A 19,686-nucleotide genomic window follows, 5' to 3' on the forward strand; every position below is an offset into this window, starting at 1 on the left:
AGGCTACCAGCTGGTGGCTTCCCTCCCAAGTGTTAAGGGTGTTGGTCAGAAGCAACAGAGCAGTCAGAGTTAAAATTTTGTTGGACCTCACTAGGACTTAACCTTGTAAGGGATAGGATTAGGTTGCAGTAATGTGTTTGTAATTGTGCCTTTAAGCCTGTTCGTTGTCATTGTTCTTGTTACTTTTGTAATACATGACTTCACTAACGTTATCATGACACTAAAATTCACATCTTCTGCACTGTATTCATTCTCATATTGTAACGCAAATTGTACAATTTGCAGTGTTAGGAGTGCTGTCTCCTGGATCACCAGCAGTGATGGTGAAAACCAAGTTCTAGGTAATGGCAATTAAGAAATTTGAGGGAAATGAGGCTAATGTAGAAGAGTTGTCAGTGTTCCATTTCTGTAGTGTAGCCGATACTTCCTGTCACACAAAATCTGTTCCTTTCTTTGTATCTGTTTTGTGGTGTTACCTGTTCATCTTTCATTGTATTAATCATATATAACTTTGGAAGCTGTGCCATTGTTAGATGCGTGGACTGGTGGCAACTTAGTGAGCTATTTTGGCAACACTGAGCTGCTTCTAAGCTCAGCTAAAGTCTTCTTAAAACACATAAATACTGTTCAGTTACTTTTGATAGTCCAATAATCTGTTTTCTCTTACAAATATTTTCATAGTATCATCTACATAAGTAAGCTGTACTTGATTTCTTTTATAATCCGTTATATGTTTGGTGCCAACTTATCAAAAAGACCAAGTAATGAAAGTAAGATGTTATATTGGGAAGCTTTTTTTTAAAAAAAAAATTTATAAATGTGAAGTTCAGCTCATGCAGTGTTTAGATACACTATGAAAGAAGCACCGTGGAATTTCAGAACAAATATGGAGGGAAAGTCACTTGAAACACTCAGACTTATTAACATAAAAGAAATCACTTCAAGTGAAACTTGCTACATTTTATATTTGATTTATGGTTAACAAACATTAGTACTTGAAGCTATGTAGATAGCAATTAATATTTACAAAACTACAAGTTGAATTGCAGTGTAAGTATGTCTGTCTTTGTTTCAGGTCATGTAATGACCTTTGAAAGCCAGAATTTCAGGATGAAAGCATTTTATGTTCTCCTTACTCATTGGAGTCTTCCACATCACCCATTGTTCTATGCTGCAGGACTGCTTTGTCACCTGAAGTTAAGTGGTGGGTTCCTCATGTCAACAGCAGTCTCTTAGCACTGGATTTCTGCTCTTCTAATCATGTTGATTTAAAGTTGCTTACAGGGAGATGTGTTTTCCAGGGTTCTTTTTGAACCCAGTGTTCCCTTTTTTTATAGCATGATTTTCTTAAGTTAACATAAAGATTTGGTGTGCAGTGAATGCTTTTCCAGTCTCTGCTTTGTCCACAAGGGGTGGGGGTGGGGAAGATTCTGTAATCTTCCTACAAACCCAAGCCTTGTGCCCTAATGTCTTCATCATATCCTTTGACACCTCCACCAGGTAAGAAAGAGCCAGCATGTGCAGTAGCTGGTCCTCGCACTGATAACCTGGTTGATATGTGCATGCTGTGGCCTTCTACCAAGAGAATACATGATAGCTGTGTTCTGTCGGCTTTGAGGGTCATTATTTATATTTCTGCTTATTTTCATGAATGGCTCTTCAGTTTGATTGAAGCTGCCTGGGGTTTCCAGGAGTTGTTAGAACTGAAATAATTAGCAGTATGGACATGGACAGTGTAACTGTGTAAACCCAAGTTATTTAGGCTAAAAATCAGAATCCATCCTCTTGAGAAATGCAATGAGTTCTTAGCTACAATTGCATAAAATACCTTGAATAGACTGAGCACGTTTTATTTTAGCAGCTGACTTTTCATAAGAAAGGGTAGAAATTAAACAGCCTTTAGTGCTGTGTTGTGGAGATGGCTTGTTTATTTCGTATGGAGACTGTGTTTAATCTAGGACTAAATTGTGTGAATAAATGTTGCACTATTTTTGTTGTTTGCACTCACCTGTCTGTCTTCTTGCTGCAGATAATGTAGAAGATTAGTTTAGACCACTTTTTATCTGAGTCTTGAATAAAATGAACCCATTTCTCCTTCACTAACACATTAAATTGTTCTTTGTTCTTATCTTCCTTAATCATTGATCAGAGCTAATGAGATTTTAATGGAGTTATTTGTTGGTTCTGCCTTTTACTATAAAAACGTATACTAAACTAAGCACCTGAAACTGTTGAATGGTGCTGTTAATTGTACTATCTATTCTGTGATTCTTTCAGATCTCATAAGCTAGGTGGGGTTATGATGAGCTAACAGGTAATACAGGCTGAAAAGTGATTTAGTAAATGTTGCATATTCGTCTTTCTCCTTAACTGATGCAGTAAGGAATTTTGTGCATTGAGGTGGCATTTTTGAAAAGAAATGTAAAATAGGTTTTGGACTTCTATGTTCATTAGAAACCTATGGTATTTTGTGTGTATGGCACAAAGATTATCTGTGATTTTCTGTGCCTTTTCTTTCTGTGAAAGTATTGCCCTGTAATTTAGGTGCTGTGTGTATTTTCTATCCCACTTCATGCCTTAAATTTCACGGCAGTATTGTAATGCTTTGTTAAGTGTTAGCCATATTTCACTGTGGAGGATAGTTGGGTTCCCAGAGCTGGATGAAATAAAATCTATGTATAGTTTTCCCAAGCTTGTGGGGAATTACGGTAAAGGCGTGTGTAAGGTACTTTGCAATAAAACCAGTGTAAAATTAGGTTTATTGTCATAGTCTGTAATACTAAACAGTGTGTACAGATAGCCAAAGTGGTTTTCACTAGTTGTTAACTTTTATCAAGACTACGGCCTTTCTGCTATGAACTTCTTTCAGAACTTAATTTGGAGTATTTTTGTTCACTGATTCTGAGCTTGCTTTTTCAATACTACTTCACTCCGGTTGGAGATTATTGACTAGTGTATAACCTGAAGCACTCATTAGGAATAACTTTGTAAGTGAAATAGTGAAATATGGCTTATTGTATAAAATGCATGCTAAAAGGTGTAACTGAGCCTTAGTCTTTTATCTCCAGGCATATTCAGAGGCTCATATTCTTTTGTGACCCATGACTTTTAAAGAGTATTTTCAGCATATGGATGGTGTGCTTAGTGTGATGAGTTTCTTATTGCAGCTAAATGTCCATTTGTAAGGATTCTTTTCCTGAACTGGAAGACTTTTTTTTTTTTATCTAAGCTTATTGTTTGACCATTATGCTTTTTTGTGCAAACTGACTTTAGGTGTTTCTACATCAATGAAGTCTGCTTTTACATTCAACACAATCACCATTATTGCATCTGTTTTACCAGTTGGGGTTGATCAAATTGAGACTTTTATGTCTCTATTAAAATCAAATTCTTTCAGTTCTGTATAGCAAGAATTCAATCATTATATTTTCTTTCTAGCTATATGAAGTTGTATGTCAAGTGTGAAGGGATGTTTGACTTCGTTAGTTGCCTTTCTGAAGGAAGCATGTTATGTTGTTTTAAAGCCCTGAAGTTTGTTACAGTAATTCATGAGTATGTGTGTCTCCCTCACTTTGTCCTCTACCCCTGGGTGTCAGAATATGCTGTTCCAGTGACTTACGGTGTGTTGGCTAACAGGGTGAGTTCCATTATAAGTTTCAAGAGACTTTACCTAAAGCCACCAGTTCAGTTATTCGGGCAGCTGTGCAGGACTAGATAGAAGCTGACATCTGAATTTTAGATTGAAGAACAATTTATTTTCTTAAGTATCTTTAAGAATAGTTGGATGCTTCATCAGCTGTGTCAGTCTTGTATGAGCTTACTTTTTTACCTTTTGATATTATGTTTGGCTGTAACTTCTTGAGCCTTCTATTGCAAGAGAGCTTAAGCAGTAGACTTACTGCCATAGGGTTATTAACTGTCATCAAGATTGTGACAGAGTTCTTGTGGAAAGTAAATGTTGGCATTATTGAGGGCCTGAATATTGAAAAGTGTGTCTTCATACCCCTTCTGTCTGGACAGATAAGGCTTGGGCTGGAAGGCAGCAATATATGGAATCCAGCAAGAACCACTCTGGGCAGGGGGAAAAATAGGATGATCTGGAGAATCTGGCTCTTTTGCAGGTGCCCCTTGATTCACCAGTGATGACCATGCTGAAATGTCAGTTACATCCTATTGCAGACTGTCCTCAAGCAGTCTTGTGGCAAGACGGGCAATGTCATTATCCCTTATAGTTTAACTGACATTTCAATGTCTTGCAGATAGTACGTTTACACATCCTCTGTATCTGAACTGCTGAGGCTTTACTTTGGGATGATATCTGGTGATGTCTGAGGTCATACTAACTCTAGAGTTGTCTTAATACTTGAAATTCCTCTGGCTAAAAGAGTAATTGTGGGAAATTGTAAGCAATGCTGCCAGGTATGTAACTTGGAGCACGTTTAAAGTAGTTATACTTTGGCTGGTTGTATTGCTTGTTGTCTGTTTTATCTAAGAAAGAGAGTGTCTATGAAGCTTTCAGAAGTCTGAGTTTTGCCAGGCCTTGCTGAGAAAGGTACTTTAAATATAGAGTGACGCTTTCTCCTTAAACTTGGTAGTTTCTCATACAATAAATGTATAAAATTAAGGCAGTTGGGAAATAACTTGTGATCCAGCAGATGGAAAGCCTTTTGCTTAATGCACCAGCTTTACTGTTAGATGGATTCTATGTGTGTAGAGCTCCAGCTGAGTGGAGGTAAGCTGAATAACTGACCTTTTTATACTTGTCAGCCCTGCTGACAGGCGGAGCATGCTGCTAGTTTGTATTTGAATGCATCTCAAGGAACTGTAGGCCTACCAGGGGATGGCTGCTTGGCAATGAGACAGGCCCATTTTCATATTTGGTGGAACCTACAACACTGCAAAGGCACGTCTGCACTTGAAATATCTATTCTCTTTGAGACTTGTTTATCTTGCCTGTAAGGCTTAAAGATAATTAATGTAAAGTGTTTTACACTTAAAACAGGGCTTGTCAGCCCTGTAGAGCTACTGCTAGGTGTGGAGGACTGATTCCCACTGTAACTCAGTGCACAGGCCCTAACCACACTTGATCAACGTAATACAATGAGACTTTAGTTGGTTCCAAGATTAGTTAGGTTCCAGCTTGGTTCCAAGACTAGCTAGGTCATTTTCAGACCTAAGGCTGGGAACTAAAGCTGTTGTCAATGCTTTTGATACATGGGTTCCCATGCTTTGTTGCTTTTGTGTTGTGCTGGGGCAAGAATAGCTCAGTCTGCCATGCCAGCATTTGGGCGATGTACACAGACTTGCTTGTCATGAAGCTAGGGGTAGATAAAATTCTGTTGCGTTTTGCCATGTTTTACACCCATTTTACATGGCGTACTTCAGAAAAGTGGATGTTCGTATGCATCTGTGAAATGCAAAGCCAAACTTATGAGGCAGTAGAAATAATCCTTCAATTGTTTACGAAAGCTAAAGCAAGCTAGAGCTTGTGTCTGTACAAGAAAAGTCCCTTTTCTTTCCATAGTGAAACATTACTGACTCCTGTTCTCGAAAGGTTGTGCTGCCGATTTGGCTATTTATTTACTCCCTTGTTTACAAGTACTCTGCAGTTTTACATAGGTAACTCCCATGCTGTGATGGAGTATGTGCTGTCACCCAGCCTACAGAATGAGGAGCAGAATGCTGATTTTCATATTTTCAAATTCAGAGTTAGTTGTTTGGGGTTTTTTTAAGATAACTAAGCTACTAAAGCAAGGGAATTAGATGCAAGACAAGTAAGTACCAGGCAGACAGAAAGGCTTGGCCCACTAACACTTTTTCTTTAAACCTTTTCCTTTTGTACTGCTATTTCTGACTGATGGGCATAATATACAGAGGTGTAATTACTTAATTATTTTTTTTTTTACATTGGGGAAGAATTAGATGATTTTGTGGCGGGATGTATCCCCTAAATCCTGCATTTATTTTTTACTTTCTGCGGCTATGCCGACTTTGGTTGTTCCTTCCAGCTTATGTTAAATCTTCCTTGGAAACAATAAAATCCCTAACACCTGCCTTCTGTGATACCTTTTTCTCATAGCTCTGTGTTCTGGAGGCAACAGCTATTTTGATTCATCAGATCCTAGTGTCGTCTCCTTACTCCTTGGAACATAAGGTAGAACCGGAGTTTGTAGGAGCATTAGTCTAACTGGAGTAGTTGTGTCCTATTCTCTCACCCTGGCTGCTGCTTGTCAGCTCTGCAGTCAGTTCCCAATCACAATAGCTTGTCTTCAGGCTGTCACAGGTGGGCTTTGCTATAAACTTTTCCTGTTGCCATAATCCTCTCCTCCTCTCCTTGTTTCATCCATCTCTATTTGTTACATGTCCTTTGATTCTTTCTTCCTTTCACCTCAGTTTTACTCTCTCATAATCTGAGACCTATGGAACAAGTGGTTTTTTCTTTTTTCTAGCACATGGAGAAACTCCTGTGGCTAGACAAGGATTACAGTAGTTCTGTCTTGAAATTTTAATTCTAGACTATGTGGACAAGCCCTGAGATGCCTCTGTTGATATCTGTTCCTCAAAGCTATACATTAAACAAAACATGCATCTGATCAGTTTAACCTGTAATTAAACATTTTCCTTAAGCAACTGACATCTTGATAACTAATAATTATCATGTGTAGCACCTTTAAAGCTTATTATGCATGTTTATGTAAGAACACTATTACCATAATAATAAGATATCATTACTGCAAATGTGCATACTGAATGAGCATGTCTTAAAGTAATCATGTGATTCCATTAATCATACTTGAAAAATTAAAGTATTTGCTGTCTAATCTCTAAAACAGTACTCAAAAGATTTTGGAAACAGCAGGACCTGTTTACTGCAAGTCTCTAATACGTGATAGTTCATTTCTGGTGTCTCATTTTTGTTTCCCGAATTGTTTCTTACTTTTCAGCTTGGGAAATAATTTGCTCAGAGACCCATGGTATCCTGTTGAAAGCGTTTCCATGCTCTGAGGTTTATGGTGTGTGCCTTTTTTCTTGTCCAGGGAGTGCTGCCACCTTTTCCTAAGGCTGATGTGAAATGTGCTCCTGAAACTTGGTTCTCTTTGAAGTTGGGTAATGGCCTTAAACAAGATGGACTGATAGCTAATTGCAGTTCTGTTAGTCTCTGGAAGAGACTAGATGACCAGAGTGAAAGTTAGGAAGAAACTTTTAGCCTACTAAGAACTCCTGAGTAACTGAAAAGAGACTTTGCCCACACTGTTTAAATAAAACACCTGATGTGGCCAAGAGCTTAAAAAAAAAAAAGTGAAATAATGTAGTTCTGTAATGATTTATTAGATTCCTGTTGTGGTTGGCCTAAATAGGGCCTTTAGAGTATTGGTAGGGCAGAGAGAAAGAAGGTTGTGCAGGTCTGCATGAAGACTGTATCCCTTCCCCTTTCCTGAAACACGCCAAAACGTTCATGGGCTGTGTCCCTGTGTGTGGTGGTGGCAGTCACACTGCTCCATGGGACTGCTATGTGAGAGAGACGAAGGCAGGCAGTTGTAGAGGTTAAGAGGCTAGATGGGAATCCTTGGCCTCTTGCAGGCACTTACTTATCCAAGCAGAGTATCCATTTGTGCCATTACTGTTAGAAGGGAAGAGCAGGCTGTTCTATTCAATGGCTTTTTTTCTGTAATCCTTTGTAACAATAAAAAGCCTGTTGTGTCTCAGTAGTTCTGTCAAAACTTTGGGGAAGAAGGGCTACATGTGAAAGTTGAAGCCACAGTTGTTTTATGAAATCTGTTATTGTTGTTACTTGGTAGGGTATTTTGATACCTCGGAAGGCATTGATCTGAATTTCAGATTAAGAATACCTTTTGCAGTTTTACAGTTGTCCAGTAGGATGGATGTTTGTAGCTGTCAGGCACCAACCTTTTCGTTCATTCCCTTTGAACTCTGATAAAAATGCATTTGTGTATAGAGTGATTGAACACTTGCTGTGTTAGAGGGGCCATTCTTTTATCTGTCAGTAGGACCACATCTAGCTTTAGAGAGGCCATTCTTTTATCTGTCAGTAGAACCCCATCTAATTTAGTAACATAATGTGTGTTGAGTCAAATGAGTATATATCACTGTATTTTCTTCCTTAACACTTGGCATTAAGTGATTTAGAGCACAGTGAAATATTTATTAATGCCAACACATACATGATGCCATACATCTCCTTAATACTTGATTATGTGACATGTTTCTGTATCTAATGTGTTAACTGCATTGTAAGAGAAGAGTGAAAGAGGAGGAGAGGATTTTGAGGGAGTGATTTCAAGGACTGAGTATCTAGCAGGATAAACATGCATGAAAAATTGGAACAGCAGAAATGAGGAAAAGCAAAAAAATACATATAAGATTGGGAAACAGTAGCAGACGTGATGGAAGAGGTGTGAGGACAAACAGGACTTTCAAAATTGATTTTTCTATCTGTAGTGGCAGTATTAAAACAGGTAGGTGAGACTGAGGTAGCTGGAGCTGAAGATGTATCACTAGAGGAAGTTGTTGTGCCTACAGTTAGTTGCTCATGGCTGTCAATGAAATTAGAAGGACCGACATAAAATGGCTTCAAAACAGTGTTCTCTGTCACAAGGCACATTTAGCTTTTGGAGCTCATATTCTTGTGGACAGTCAGGCAATAGGACAGGAGAAAGTATTGTACCTTCATATTATTAACAGCTCTCACAGTGGAAGAGGGGGTACGTGCACACGTATGCATATGTATTGTTAGCAGGAGGGAAGGAGACTGTTTCAAAACCACTGTAAAATGCTTTCTGAAAGGGATATAAACTCCTGTTGCTTCGGGTGTAAACTAGGTTCTCGCCAGTGTGTTCGGGAAGCAGATTTCCCTGCAAGCCAGTTCTTCTGTTACCACCTACCTGCAAAGCTTTGTGAACCTTTCGATACATCACTGGGCTTCTTTTTCTTTCTTTTTACCTATGGTACCTGGAGAATACTTTCTTTGCTCCCAGTTAGGTTGGCAATTTCTCAAATTCTCCATAACTTTACAAGAAAAAGTCAAGTTCTTGACAAAAAATAAAATGGAAATGCATCATCAAAAAGGAAAAAAGGGTAGTGTTAAGTAAGCAGCTTTTTAAAACTTGGTACCTGTGTTTATATTGGAGGCTGGCAGGATAACATGATTTAATTCTTCACTGTAGATTTAAAAATCCTGGAAATATAAATTGTTCTCTGCTGCTTCAGTTACTTATGGGAAACTCTTATTTCTTAGATTTTTAGTCTATGGGTTAACTAAGGAAGTTCAGTATGTTTTATTCCAAATTCAGCTTTTAAATGTTGCGCTGTCTCTGTAAAATGTGTAAGAAGCTGCATTGGATTTCCCTTCCCCCACTTTTAAATACAATTCCTTTAGGAGAAAAAAAAATGGAAGCTTCTATGTTATACTGAGTAATTATGCCCCCTGGGAAATAGAATATAAAGATCTTTAAAATCATTCAACTGAGAGAACAAGCACTTTAACTTCTGCCTCGCAGGAGTCATGTATTACATTATCAGCTACTTGCTCCAGTGTCAGTGTGTCATGCCTTGCAGGTTAGCAGGTTTGGCAGAGGAAATGAAACCCAGTCAGTTTCTGCAGGATTTATAGTAGACCTGCTGTTGCAGGAAGTGGTGAAAAGTTGATTGATAGTCTGAGGCAAAACTCTACAACAAGAAACAGGATGTATGTTTGTTATTTTATACCCGTTTTCCCCTCTGCCCTCCCACCTCCATTTTAAGGTACTCTCTTACTTTCTGTTCTCTCTATTTATAAATCCATGATGCACTTTTTCTGCTAAAGCATGTGCTGACTTCAGAACGCTTGAGGAAATGGATATGACTGTACCAAAGATTTGAAGCTGACATACTGTGCTTGCTTTATTAGAGGCATTTATCTAAATGGTCCTGATATTTCTGTTGAATTATATTTCAGCTGATTTACAAGTGAAAGGTAAAGCACATCTGCAGATGGGGCATTGAGTATCTCCTGCTGTCATGGGTGCACCAAGCTAGCTGTGAAAGGAGGAGAATGTATCACTGAGACAGACCTGATCAGCTATGTTCTGTTGGTTCATCTGCATTTAACACACATCTGGAAGGGTAGTAAAACAGAATTATTTTGCTGCATTTAAACTTAATCTAGCAAGCCACATAGTGCAGAGTTCTCTGCTAAAGGCAGCAATCCTGAAAAGGTTTGTTCTGAAATCCCTTTTCCTTTACTATGCGCTGCTGAAACATCAAAGAAGCAGTATCTTTTCTGAAAGTGTCACCAAAGAGTTTCAGTGGGTTATTGTCTAGCCTTGTGGGAAAAGTTACCCAAGATAATAGTAATTACGAATATTTGTGGGTGTCTTTCCCCCTGTAGCATCCACTTTTGTAGTCATAACTGAAGAAGTTGTTTGCAAACAAAGTGAATAGTGGAAATGTTTAAGGTTTGTGTTCGCATTATCAAATGGGAAAGTTCTATTTGGAAAGTTTAATAATACGTCTTGTTTTTTGTTGAAGGTCAAAAAAGTTGGCTATGCTCTCTGAATCCTTGCAGAAAACCACACTCACTAAGTCTCACATAGGATTTGAACTGGAAGAGCTGGAAGCAGCAGCAATACTAGTACAAGAAGAGGAGAATGCTTTAAAAGCTGCTGGCACAGTTTCCAAGCAACAGCTGCCTTCCTCTGAGTGGGAGACAAGTGACTCTGAAGAATCAAGCAGTACTTCATCATCTGAGACAGAAGGCTCTGATTCAGAGGAGCAAGAGTCCTCAACCAGTGGAGATGGGAAAATAAATTCTTTACAAGGCACGCTTCAAGAGGAGAGGACAGCTCCACTTATTGACTGTAATGGATTAAGGCAGGGCACAGACACTTCGATGTTTGAGGTTAGTGATGAAAAATCAAAGGTTTCTTTGCAATCTACATCTCTTCCTGGAAAATTGATAGGAGAATTAGAAAAGCAAATGCACACTGCAATTAGACTTTCAGAACAGCCTGAAGGATTGGCTAATGCAGGTTGCATTTTGCAGGAACAAGGAGAAAACTGTGTATCTGAACGTGACACATAATCAGGAGATGCTACTGGGGAGATTTCTTGGCGGTATTGTCAAAGACAAACCCGTTACTTTTTTCTTCATAGCATAAATGAAGATGAAGACTAAAGGACTATGTTAGAACATAGTGTGACCCACTAGCAACACAGGTGATTGCTATAATGAGGTGTTCCCAAGGCTATCCTGAGCTGCAGAAAGAAGTTGATGTTTTTTCTTCTTTGGTGTGTTGACAGTTGGGAGGACGAGATCCTGGAAAGATTTGAAATGACTATGATAGACATCTTCATAGTTAGATTTTTGTTTTTCTTCTCTGATCCGACAGTTTCAGGTTTGATCCCTGCATGTTGGGAATGTGTAATTTCAGTAAACTTCTAGAAACGGTTTTCATTAAGCTTAATAAGTTACAGCATTATTTTAGTTACCTTAAGCTCTTGGGATTTACTTGAAAAATATCCTCATTATGTCTGTGTAAACTGGTTTATGACATTTTGCTGCGTTTTTTCACATTTCAAAATGCTTTACTATAAAAAATGGTTATAGCTTGAAAAGTCTAAACAGTGCTGACAAATTATTTTTACTTTTTTTTACAAAATAAAGGAAATGTCTTTGTCGTCAGTACAAGATGGAAGGGTTATAGCTTATATTTCTAGAAGATAGAATGGCTATAATATAATTTTGCAGTTCTTATGTAAGTTTCAGTAATTTAGTTGTTCATTCTTTTGTGCTGTTTTTGAAATGTTTCCACATGTGGACACTGCTGTTGCTCTTTAAAGAACAGAAATCCTAATTAACTCTCATTTCTTTCTCCATGGCTCTTAATGTTGCCACAGTAATGTTAACCAAAATGAAGAAACAACATGGTACAGCAGTCTCGAGTATAGGACTGAAAGCAAACCTGTGCTGTCTAGACCTGGCTTTATTACTAGTCTGTGACATAGCTTTGGCCAACTCGTTTGCTCCTTTTTGTCTTTATAAGGTTAAAATAATCCAGTTGGTATGTTTTGTGCTAATTTGTTACCTATAGATTTTTGAAACCAGCTGGCTACTGCAAATTATTTGCTGCTATTCAATCTCTGCCAAAGGATTTGGGAGGGAGACAAGATGGGACATGGACCACCAGGTTTGGTTCAGCAGTCTGGCAAAACAGGAACACCTAATTCATGCCTCTGGAGGAACAAGCCGTTGATTACTGTTAAACGTGTTTACTATTAAAAAGTGTATAAAAATCCTGAGCTTAAAGACTTATTCTTCACTGACATTACACCCTGCTGGAAACCAGCAGGCTATCTCTGTTCCTGCACTGACTCCTGGTCGGTGAGAACCGCAACCCTGATCTGCCAATATTTTTTATGTTCTTAAATACCTACCCGTTGCTTAATCAGTCTCTGTTCCATTCCCCAGGGGAGGAACCTTTCCTATCTTGTGTGTCAGTAAGCACTTACTCTTCTAAATGCTAGCAATAAAACCTACACTGTAGCTGCAACTACGCAGCACATGTCAGAGAGGGGGGGAAAAATGCACTTAAACCAAACCAAACAAACAAAAAAACGCACACAAACCTAACCCTTCTCCCACTCTCCCCAAATTACAAGTATGAACTCTGAAACTTCCTTCAGCTGAACATGAGCTGGAGAAAGCTGTATGAGTACAAGTTAGGAAATACAAACTGTGAAAATTGATGGGTATTTTTAATATGCCAGGTCTTTAGCATGCTCTTGTGCTCTTCCCCCTCACCTTCAGTGTCTCCCTTCTCCCATTTCGTGGCAGGCTGTTGAGGGAAATGTTCCTCTCTTCCCAGCAGACCTGATTACTTGCCGGGCCTGGCTGCCTCTTCTAAAGAGGACATCTTTAGTGAATCTTTTTGTGTTTTCCTCTGTGCCTATAAGCAGGATTTCTTTATGCTGTTTGTGAGCCTTTTCCATCTGTCTGCATGAATCCAGTTTGGGTTGAATATCTTCAGTGTCCATACAATGTGATGCTGCAATAAATGCCAGATGAGAACGTGGCCAGCACAGAGGTGTTAACTCCCAGGTAACTTCGATGTCATTGATGTCTTCACCTTTGAGACCCTGCATAGTTGAGCTCTGTTTCTGCCTCTGAAAACATTCCAGTGCCGGCTTGCTTCCTGCAGGTCTATAGTGTGCTGCCTTACTTTCTGCTTCTATCCTGCTATTCCTCTGCACATTGGCACCTGGCAAAACATGCTGTGGTGTGTTATACCCTGAGGCCCATTCCCAGGTTTCTTCCCCTTTTTGTCCAATGTTGATGTTCATCATTGCCTTTTTTACAAAGCTGTTCACTGCTTGTGGGGCTGATAGTGAATGCTGATTGTTACATATTGATAGATAGCAATTTTATGTGACCATTGTGGTGGGGTGGGGAATTTTTCCCTATTGGGTGATAATGCAGCCACATGTGAAATTCTTATCCAGCACACCCAAAGTGCTCAGGGTGAGCAATGTCTGTATGAAAGAGAAGCCTTGCTTCTCCAAAAAGAAAACTCGGAGATACTTCTAAAAGATAAGTGGAGCTCTGTAACCTTGTTTAGCCAAAACTGAGGCTTGCTGAATCCATGAGCCACAAACACTTGAGCGAAAAACCTCAAAGCCCAGACCCCCACTCCCAGACCCCTCAATCCCATAAGCTGCTATGGGTCCTGAAAGGAGTGAGTCAACTCAGAGTTGAATTTATGTAGAAGAACTTTTTGGATGAATCCATAGGAATTGTTCTTACGCAGGTTTTCCAGGCTGGAAATTGGTTGGTAGATGAGGAACTCAATACGTATGTAATTGGTTCTAATGATTTTTAAATACTCCTTGTTTCTAGTGCCCCTCCTCACCCTATCCACCCAAGCATATTTGTTGCACAGCCAATACTTTGTTTTAAGGCATTTGATTCTCATCATCATAATCAGTCTGAAGGGAATAAACTGCAGTGTCTGGACAAAATTCCTACTGAAAATAAGTTTGAGCTGAGCCTGACAGGGGAAGAGCTATGGCATTTTGCTGGAGGAGGTGAAAGTGAGTTGTCTGATGTGTATGGAGTGCTCTGGGGGAGAGGTTAAATGGAGTTGGATTTATAACTTAATGTCTTTATTATTAATCAGTTAATTTTATATTAGAGATTTAGGCTAAATAGAGCATTTTATCCTGACCTTATGTTGTGGCAGTGGTGCAGAGCTCCAGCTAAGGTGGCCATGGGAAGCTGACTCCAGTGAATATCCTAACACTTTGCTGCTGCAGTAGATTGTTGCTGGGACTGCACTGGCCTCTGCTTTTACCCAGACCCAGGTAAGGGCAAGGTCTCGTTCCCACACCCACATCTTTGCAGCAATGGTTATGAGCTGACCTTGGAGGAAGCTGCTCTCCCTCGGTAAGTGAATGGCAGCAGCTTGGATTCATGCCTGAGGCCCCAGGGGAGTCTGTTCTCCATCCTCACTGCTGCCTGGAGTGCTACTTCTGCCAAGGATAGCAGGAGACGGATCTGCAGGCCCTGTTGGTGCTGTCGGTGGTATATGTGCCAGCCCTGCTGCCTTGAGCTGCCCAAGTGTAACAGAGCCCTGGTAAATGAGAACAAAGGCGAATCTGATGCTCTCAAGCTTTGGCTCTGCTGCTTGGCAGGACTGAGGCGGCAGCACGATGTGTGTGCGGAGGGAGGGAGGGAGGGAGGCCCTTGCTTGGAGAGAATGGAGATGCACTGTGTTAGGGACATGCTTTTGTTCATGTAGTGCTTTTAAGGTGTTAAAAGCAACAAGTGAAATATTGGAAGCAATCAGAAGTAACTAAACAAAACTGGTTTGGTTTTTTCTCCATTTTTGTTTTGATGGGGGTAGTGTGACCCACAGGGCTTTACTATCTTTTCATTTTTTCCCCAATGAGAAAGTTAGTGCTGAATTGATAAAATATTCATCACCACCACCACCACCACCTTTTCTTAATTCCAAACAACTTTCTGAAAAGTTTGGGAAAACTTTGCTCTATATCTATAGAAGAGAGCATCAATTAACTTGATTTACTACAGTAAATAATAACTATGGCAAAGAAATAGATTCATAGCACTGGAGTGAAGGGGCCAGACAACCCTCCGCCATTGACACAGCTGAATATTGTCAAAGCCCGAGCTGACTGTCTCAAGGCTGGAGAAAACAAACAGGGAAACACATGTCAAACAGATAAATAGCTCTGCTGTTTAGAGATCTCCTTGGAGGCCATTTGTCTCCAAGATAAGGAAGAATGCACTCCAAAGCTGAGTAGATAAGCTGGGAGAATAAAATGAATGTGGAATTGCTATGTTCGTACTTGGGTGTTCACACACGGAGCAAATACAGGTACCCCCACCTGGGGAATCTCTACAGTGAGTAGGGTGCAGCACCCAGGGCAGTGTCTAAGGTGAACTTGCAAGCTCTTCTTAAGTACTTCAGATATTTACATCTTTACAGCATACAAACAAATGGTATTGGTGTCAGTTGTCTTAGGAAGTCACTGATTTTTAGAAGTATTTTCTGAGCTTTTCGTGGATCTATTTCTCTGGTTTTTAGTGGTAAGCGGGCTGCAGGCTGTGGTTACGTGGGCATGTGTGAGGCGTGATTTTGCATTGACACTACAGATCCAAATTTATTGTGTCATGGTACTTGTATGATTTTTTTTATTATTATTCTTAGGCTTTGGAGAAGTGACAGTACTGCTTCCACAGATACTGTATTTGGAGATGTGACTTAGATCATATCTGAAATGCTTTTGGTAATGTTGGTTTGCATTTCATTAAACATTTTCTCATAATCAAAATCTGCAATCCAATTGAGCGTAGTTGGCATTTTGGAGTGCTTGAGGACAAGAACAAAAGCTGTGTCCCTTAGGTGAGGACTGAAATGTTTGCAGAGCTCTGAAGGGGGTCAGCTCTGACCCAACAGCTGGTCATTTCTGTGGGAGAAGCTTCCTTTAGTCAAGTAGTGCTGGCTAGTGATTAGCATGGAAAAGAATAGCAAGTTTCAGGTTTGTAGACTAACAAGGTCAGCCAGGCGGTAACCTTACTAACCGGTGACCTTAAGAGCTCAGTGGCCGCTCCGTCTTTGCTGTTGATGTTCTGAGTGACTTTGCAAATCGGTTTTCCAGGTTTCACAGAGGTATCAAGCCTAACTTGGGAAGCTTCAGACTTTGGAAAGGGAGCACAGAAATACAGTAAAAAGGAATAAAGCTCAAATCTGAGAGTGGAGATTTCTTTCTTTGCTACTGACTTATGCTGAGCAAGGGCAAGAGGCTAAAATCTAGTTTCTCATGTACTCTTAAGTACCTTTCTATGTATCGGTATCTGAGTGTCTTGACTCAAAGCTGTCAGTGCTTTGGGAGCTGTGGTTCTCACCCACACCAGCTGGAGTCACTGCTCCTCTAAACTGAAAATTAGACAAACCTGGCCAAAATTAGATGCTGGGAACCTCTTTAAAAATATAACAAAAGATCTGTGAGGCCTCATCTCCACTTGAACAGTATTGCAGTGGTTATCTTTTGGAAAGGTCCTGTTCTTGGGCAATCCCCAGGCATAACCTTGCTTCAAGTCACTAAACCAGTATAAAACCCACTGTGCATGCACGAGACTGTTTCTACCACTGGAAACGGTTCTCTGGTGTTTCTTCCTGGCAGACACATCACCCTCTTTGAAGAGTGTGGAAATTTAATAGCCTCTCTCATTCTTGTTGCAGATTTGCTTGCAGCGCTCTTCTCTGCACGACCCCGCTTACAGTGCAGAACCCCCCTGCTTGTGTGCTGAGCTGCTTTTGGAGGTCCCTTCTTTGACTGTTATTCCCCTTGTTGCCTTGCCTGTTCACAGGGCACTTGTCCACAGTATGCCTGCTCTTTATGTCAATGTATTTTGCTTCTCATGCCTCTATTCTGCCACTTGGATCTGGTGAGACCACACTGTCCCTTGCCTTTTGCTGTGTGGGAGCTGCAGGGGGTGAAGGAGAAGAGGAGAGAAGCTGCTGGGCAGGGATCATGGAGCCAGTGTTGATCTTAAACTGTGGCTGGGGAACAACAGGAGGAGAAAGTTCAGCAGCCAGTTTTGTTGGGAGACAGCAGCTGTGTGTGCTTGGCCTCTGCCATGCAAGCTTTGGATTTCCATGAAGGTCAGGGAGGGCTGCTGCTTGCAACCTTCGGTTGTGCTTTTTGGTCTGGTGTCAGTGGTAGGGTGAATGGCATTAGACATAGTTCTTTCTAATTATGGATGTGTGAGAGATCTGGGAGTATAACTCATAAATGGTAATGAGATGTTTAAGGCATAAATCAACAGCATATCAAGAGGAGAACAAACTTCCCTCAGCTGCACTCCAAATAGTCCGGGTAGTGACTGGATTGTGGCACCCTACCTGCCAGGGCTGTAATTACTTCTTGTCTCATGTCCGCAAGTTTTGGCAATTGTGCAGAAATATCCCATTTCCTGTGGTAAATAAATTGGGATTCGTGTTTTGCTTTGATGTAACTCCTCCTCCTCTAATATGCTGCATTGTCCATTGATTTGCCTAATTATGTGTATAACAACCGCATAAGGCGCGGGGTAGCAGCAGGGGTCCATACTGTGGAGAGGAGGAGGGTGATTGCTCCATCTGTTCCTCTGAGCTGCTGGGAGAAGCATCGGGGAGTGAAGTGGGAAATGGAGGGAAGGAATTACCATTTAGTGCAGGTGCCTCTGGAAGGGGAATCCCACTGCCAGGTGCTGGTAGGCAGCTCTCCTGAGCTCCTTGTGTGCTTAATTACCCTATAGTGAGACTTCCCATCTCAAATTAAAGCAGGCAATTGCAACTGAAGTCTTGAAACAAAATGGGGGGTGTAGCAGTGGTTAATCTATTTCACTATAGAGACCCGCATTTCTCATTCAGCAAGATTCATGCCCCATTCAGCTGAATTTAAAGGCAGTTACCTGGAATTAGATGATTAGTTTAAAGATCTGAATGTAGAAGTGTAAAAGCAGACAAGGTCAAAGCATCTGAGCCTGGGATTCAGTGATGATAGTCTGAAAAGCAAGTGGGATACTGTGGATTTAGGAAGAAGTTGCTGAGGACTGTGGGGAGTAGTACCAGGCAGCACACAGAGAGGAGCTGTTATTGCTTTTCAGTATTTGCTGTCCTGGACAAGGAGTTTAATGCCTCCACAGCTGCTTTTCCTGTTCATGCTCTCAGGATTGCTGATGGATCAATAGTGGCAATAGGGTAACGTGTTGCTCGCTCTCCTGCTGATTTCTGCTAGGCTGCGAACAACTGGAAGCAGGTAACTCATCAGATCAGTTTGTCTGTTAGTCCGATTGGAAAATACCTGAGGAATAAAAAAAGGCCAGAATGTGCTGTGGGCCGTTATAACAAGTAATGCACAGGGACTGTAACACCCTGGGAATAATGCACTTGGAAGGGGGAAGACTCTTAAGGTTAAAGTTGTGGTGTGCATCCTTCTATGTTTTAAATTGCCTTAGCACTTTTTTGTGCACTTCTGCACCTCGGGAACAGCACTGTGAGGAGCTACACACTGTGTGCATCCCTGCAGGTTTGATTGTGTCCATGTGCTATCTCCTAACTTTGGTATAGTTGACAGATTACTCAGGAGTTGCTAGTCCTGTCATCAGTTTAGGAATTAAATTGTCTGGAACAGACACATAACCAAGCCTGCAACAGAAAGGTGAGATTTTTGGTTCATCCTTCCCATGCTGCTTTACACCTGCCCTGAGCGACTGGTCTGTGTGTGCCTGGTGCCTATAGCTGGGGGTAAAAGAGCGAGCTGAAATTGCTTCTTCCTGAGTCCTGGTGTGAGTTACAACACTTAATGTGCTTTTCTTCCTGACTCTGTGGCCCGTGTGCCCTGCAGACCTGCAAAGCAACGCCGTGCCCGCTGCTTTGGGAAACGGCAGAGGTGCAGGAGCAGAAAGGTTGGCATTCCTGGGAGTTCGCCGTGGCACCACGTGGGAAGGATCACGGCTTCATCTGCAGTGACGCACCAGGCTGTATCAGTCAGAGTTGTGAGGATCATCTACGAGACCTATGAAACTAAATCGAGGTGCCTGGCAGCGCTCCAGTCATTCATCCGTGGCCTGAAGTATTAGGCAAGGATTTGGTGAGGGGCGCCAGCAGAAAGTTCCCTTTTGTCTTCAGATATCCCACAGCAAACTACATCAGTCACGGAGGATCTGTAGGGTCTGTGAGAGAAAGTGGAATAGTACTGTCTAAAAAATTTGGGAAAATCTTTATTCCAAGAAGAGACTGATGCTAACGTGATTATGCTCTCAAATACTGAGGGATTTGAGTTATGAATAATTACAGTGATGTCTTTCCTGAACCTGTTCTATATTGCTGAAACAGGAAGCTTGTGGACCCTTAACGACCTTAATGAAAAGTCCTACATCATGTTGTTCTTACTAACTGTAAAGCTGACTGGATGTCAATGAATATCCAGCACAGGTGGCAAAGGAAGCCCGTGTGTTCGTGTGCACAAGTGTGTCTGTTAATCGATTTGCTTTTCAAAGTGGCTAAAAACAAAAGTCTGAGGAGTTCCCCCTGTGAGGTGATTTCCCCTGGTGCTCCTCAGTTCGTAGCCTCGGTGCTAACTGCTCCTTGTGCTAATGGTATCCTCTCACCAGAGAAAACA

General features: G+C 40.9%; 1 protein-coding gene across 2 annotated transcripts in view; it reads left to right on the forward strand.

Moving 5' to 3' along the window:
* The window catches only part of SHQ1 (SHQ1, H/ACA ribonucleoprotein assembly factor), a 51,554-nt gene extending 39,263 nt beyond the window's left edge, over window positions 1-12,291 (forward strand). For both annotated transcript variants that reach the window (XM_055805885.1, XM_055805884.1), the window contains exon 12: window positions 10,528-12,291. In XM_055805885.1, coding sequence (XP_055661860.1) covers window positions 10,528-11,080 — 553 coding nt within the window. In that variant the 3' untranslated portion in view covers window positions 11,081-12,291. The remainder of the gene's footprint in view (window positions 1-10,527) is intronic.
* The last annotated feature ends 7,395 nt before the right edge of the window (window positions 12,292-19,686 follow it).

The sequence above is a fragment of the Falco peregrinus genome, chromosome 5, assembly GCF_023634155.1.
Source record: "Falco peregrinus isolate bFalPer1 chromosome 5, bFalPer1.pri, whole genome shotgun sequence".
Taxonomy (NCBI): Eukaryota; Metazoa; Chordata; class Aves; order Falconiformes; family Falconidae; genus Falco; species Falco peregrinus.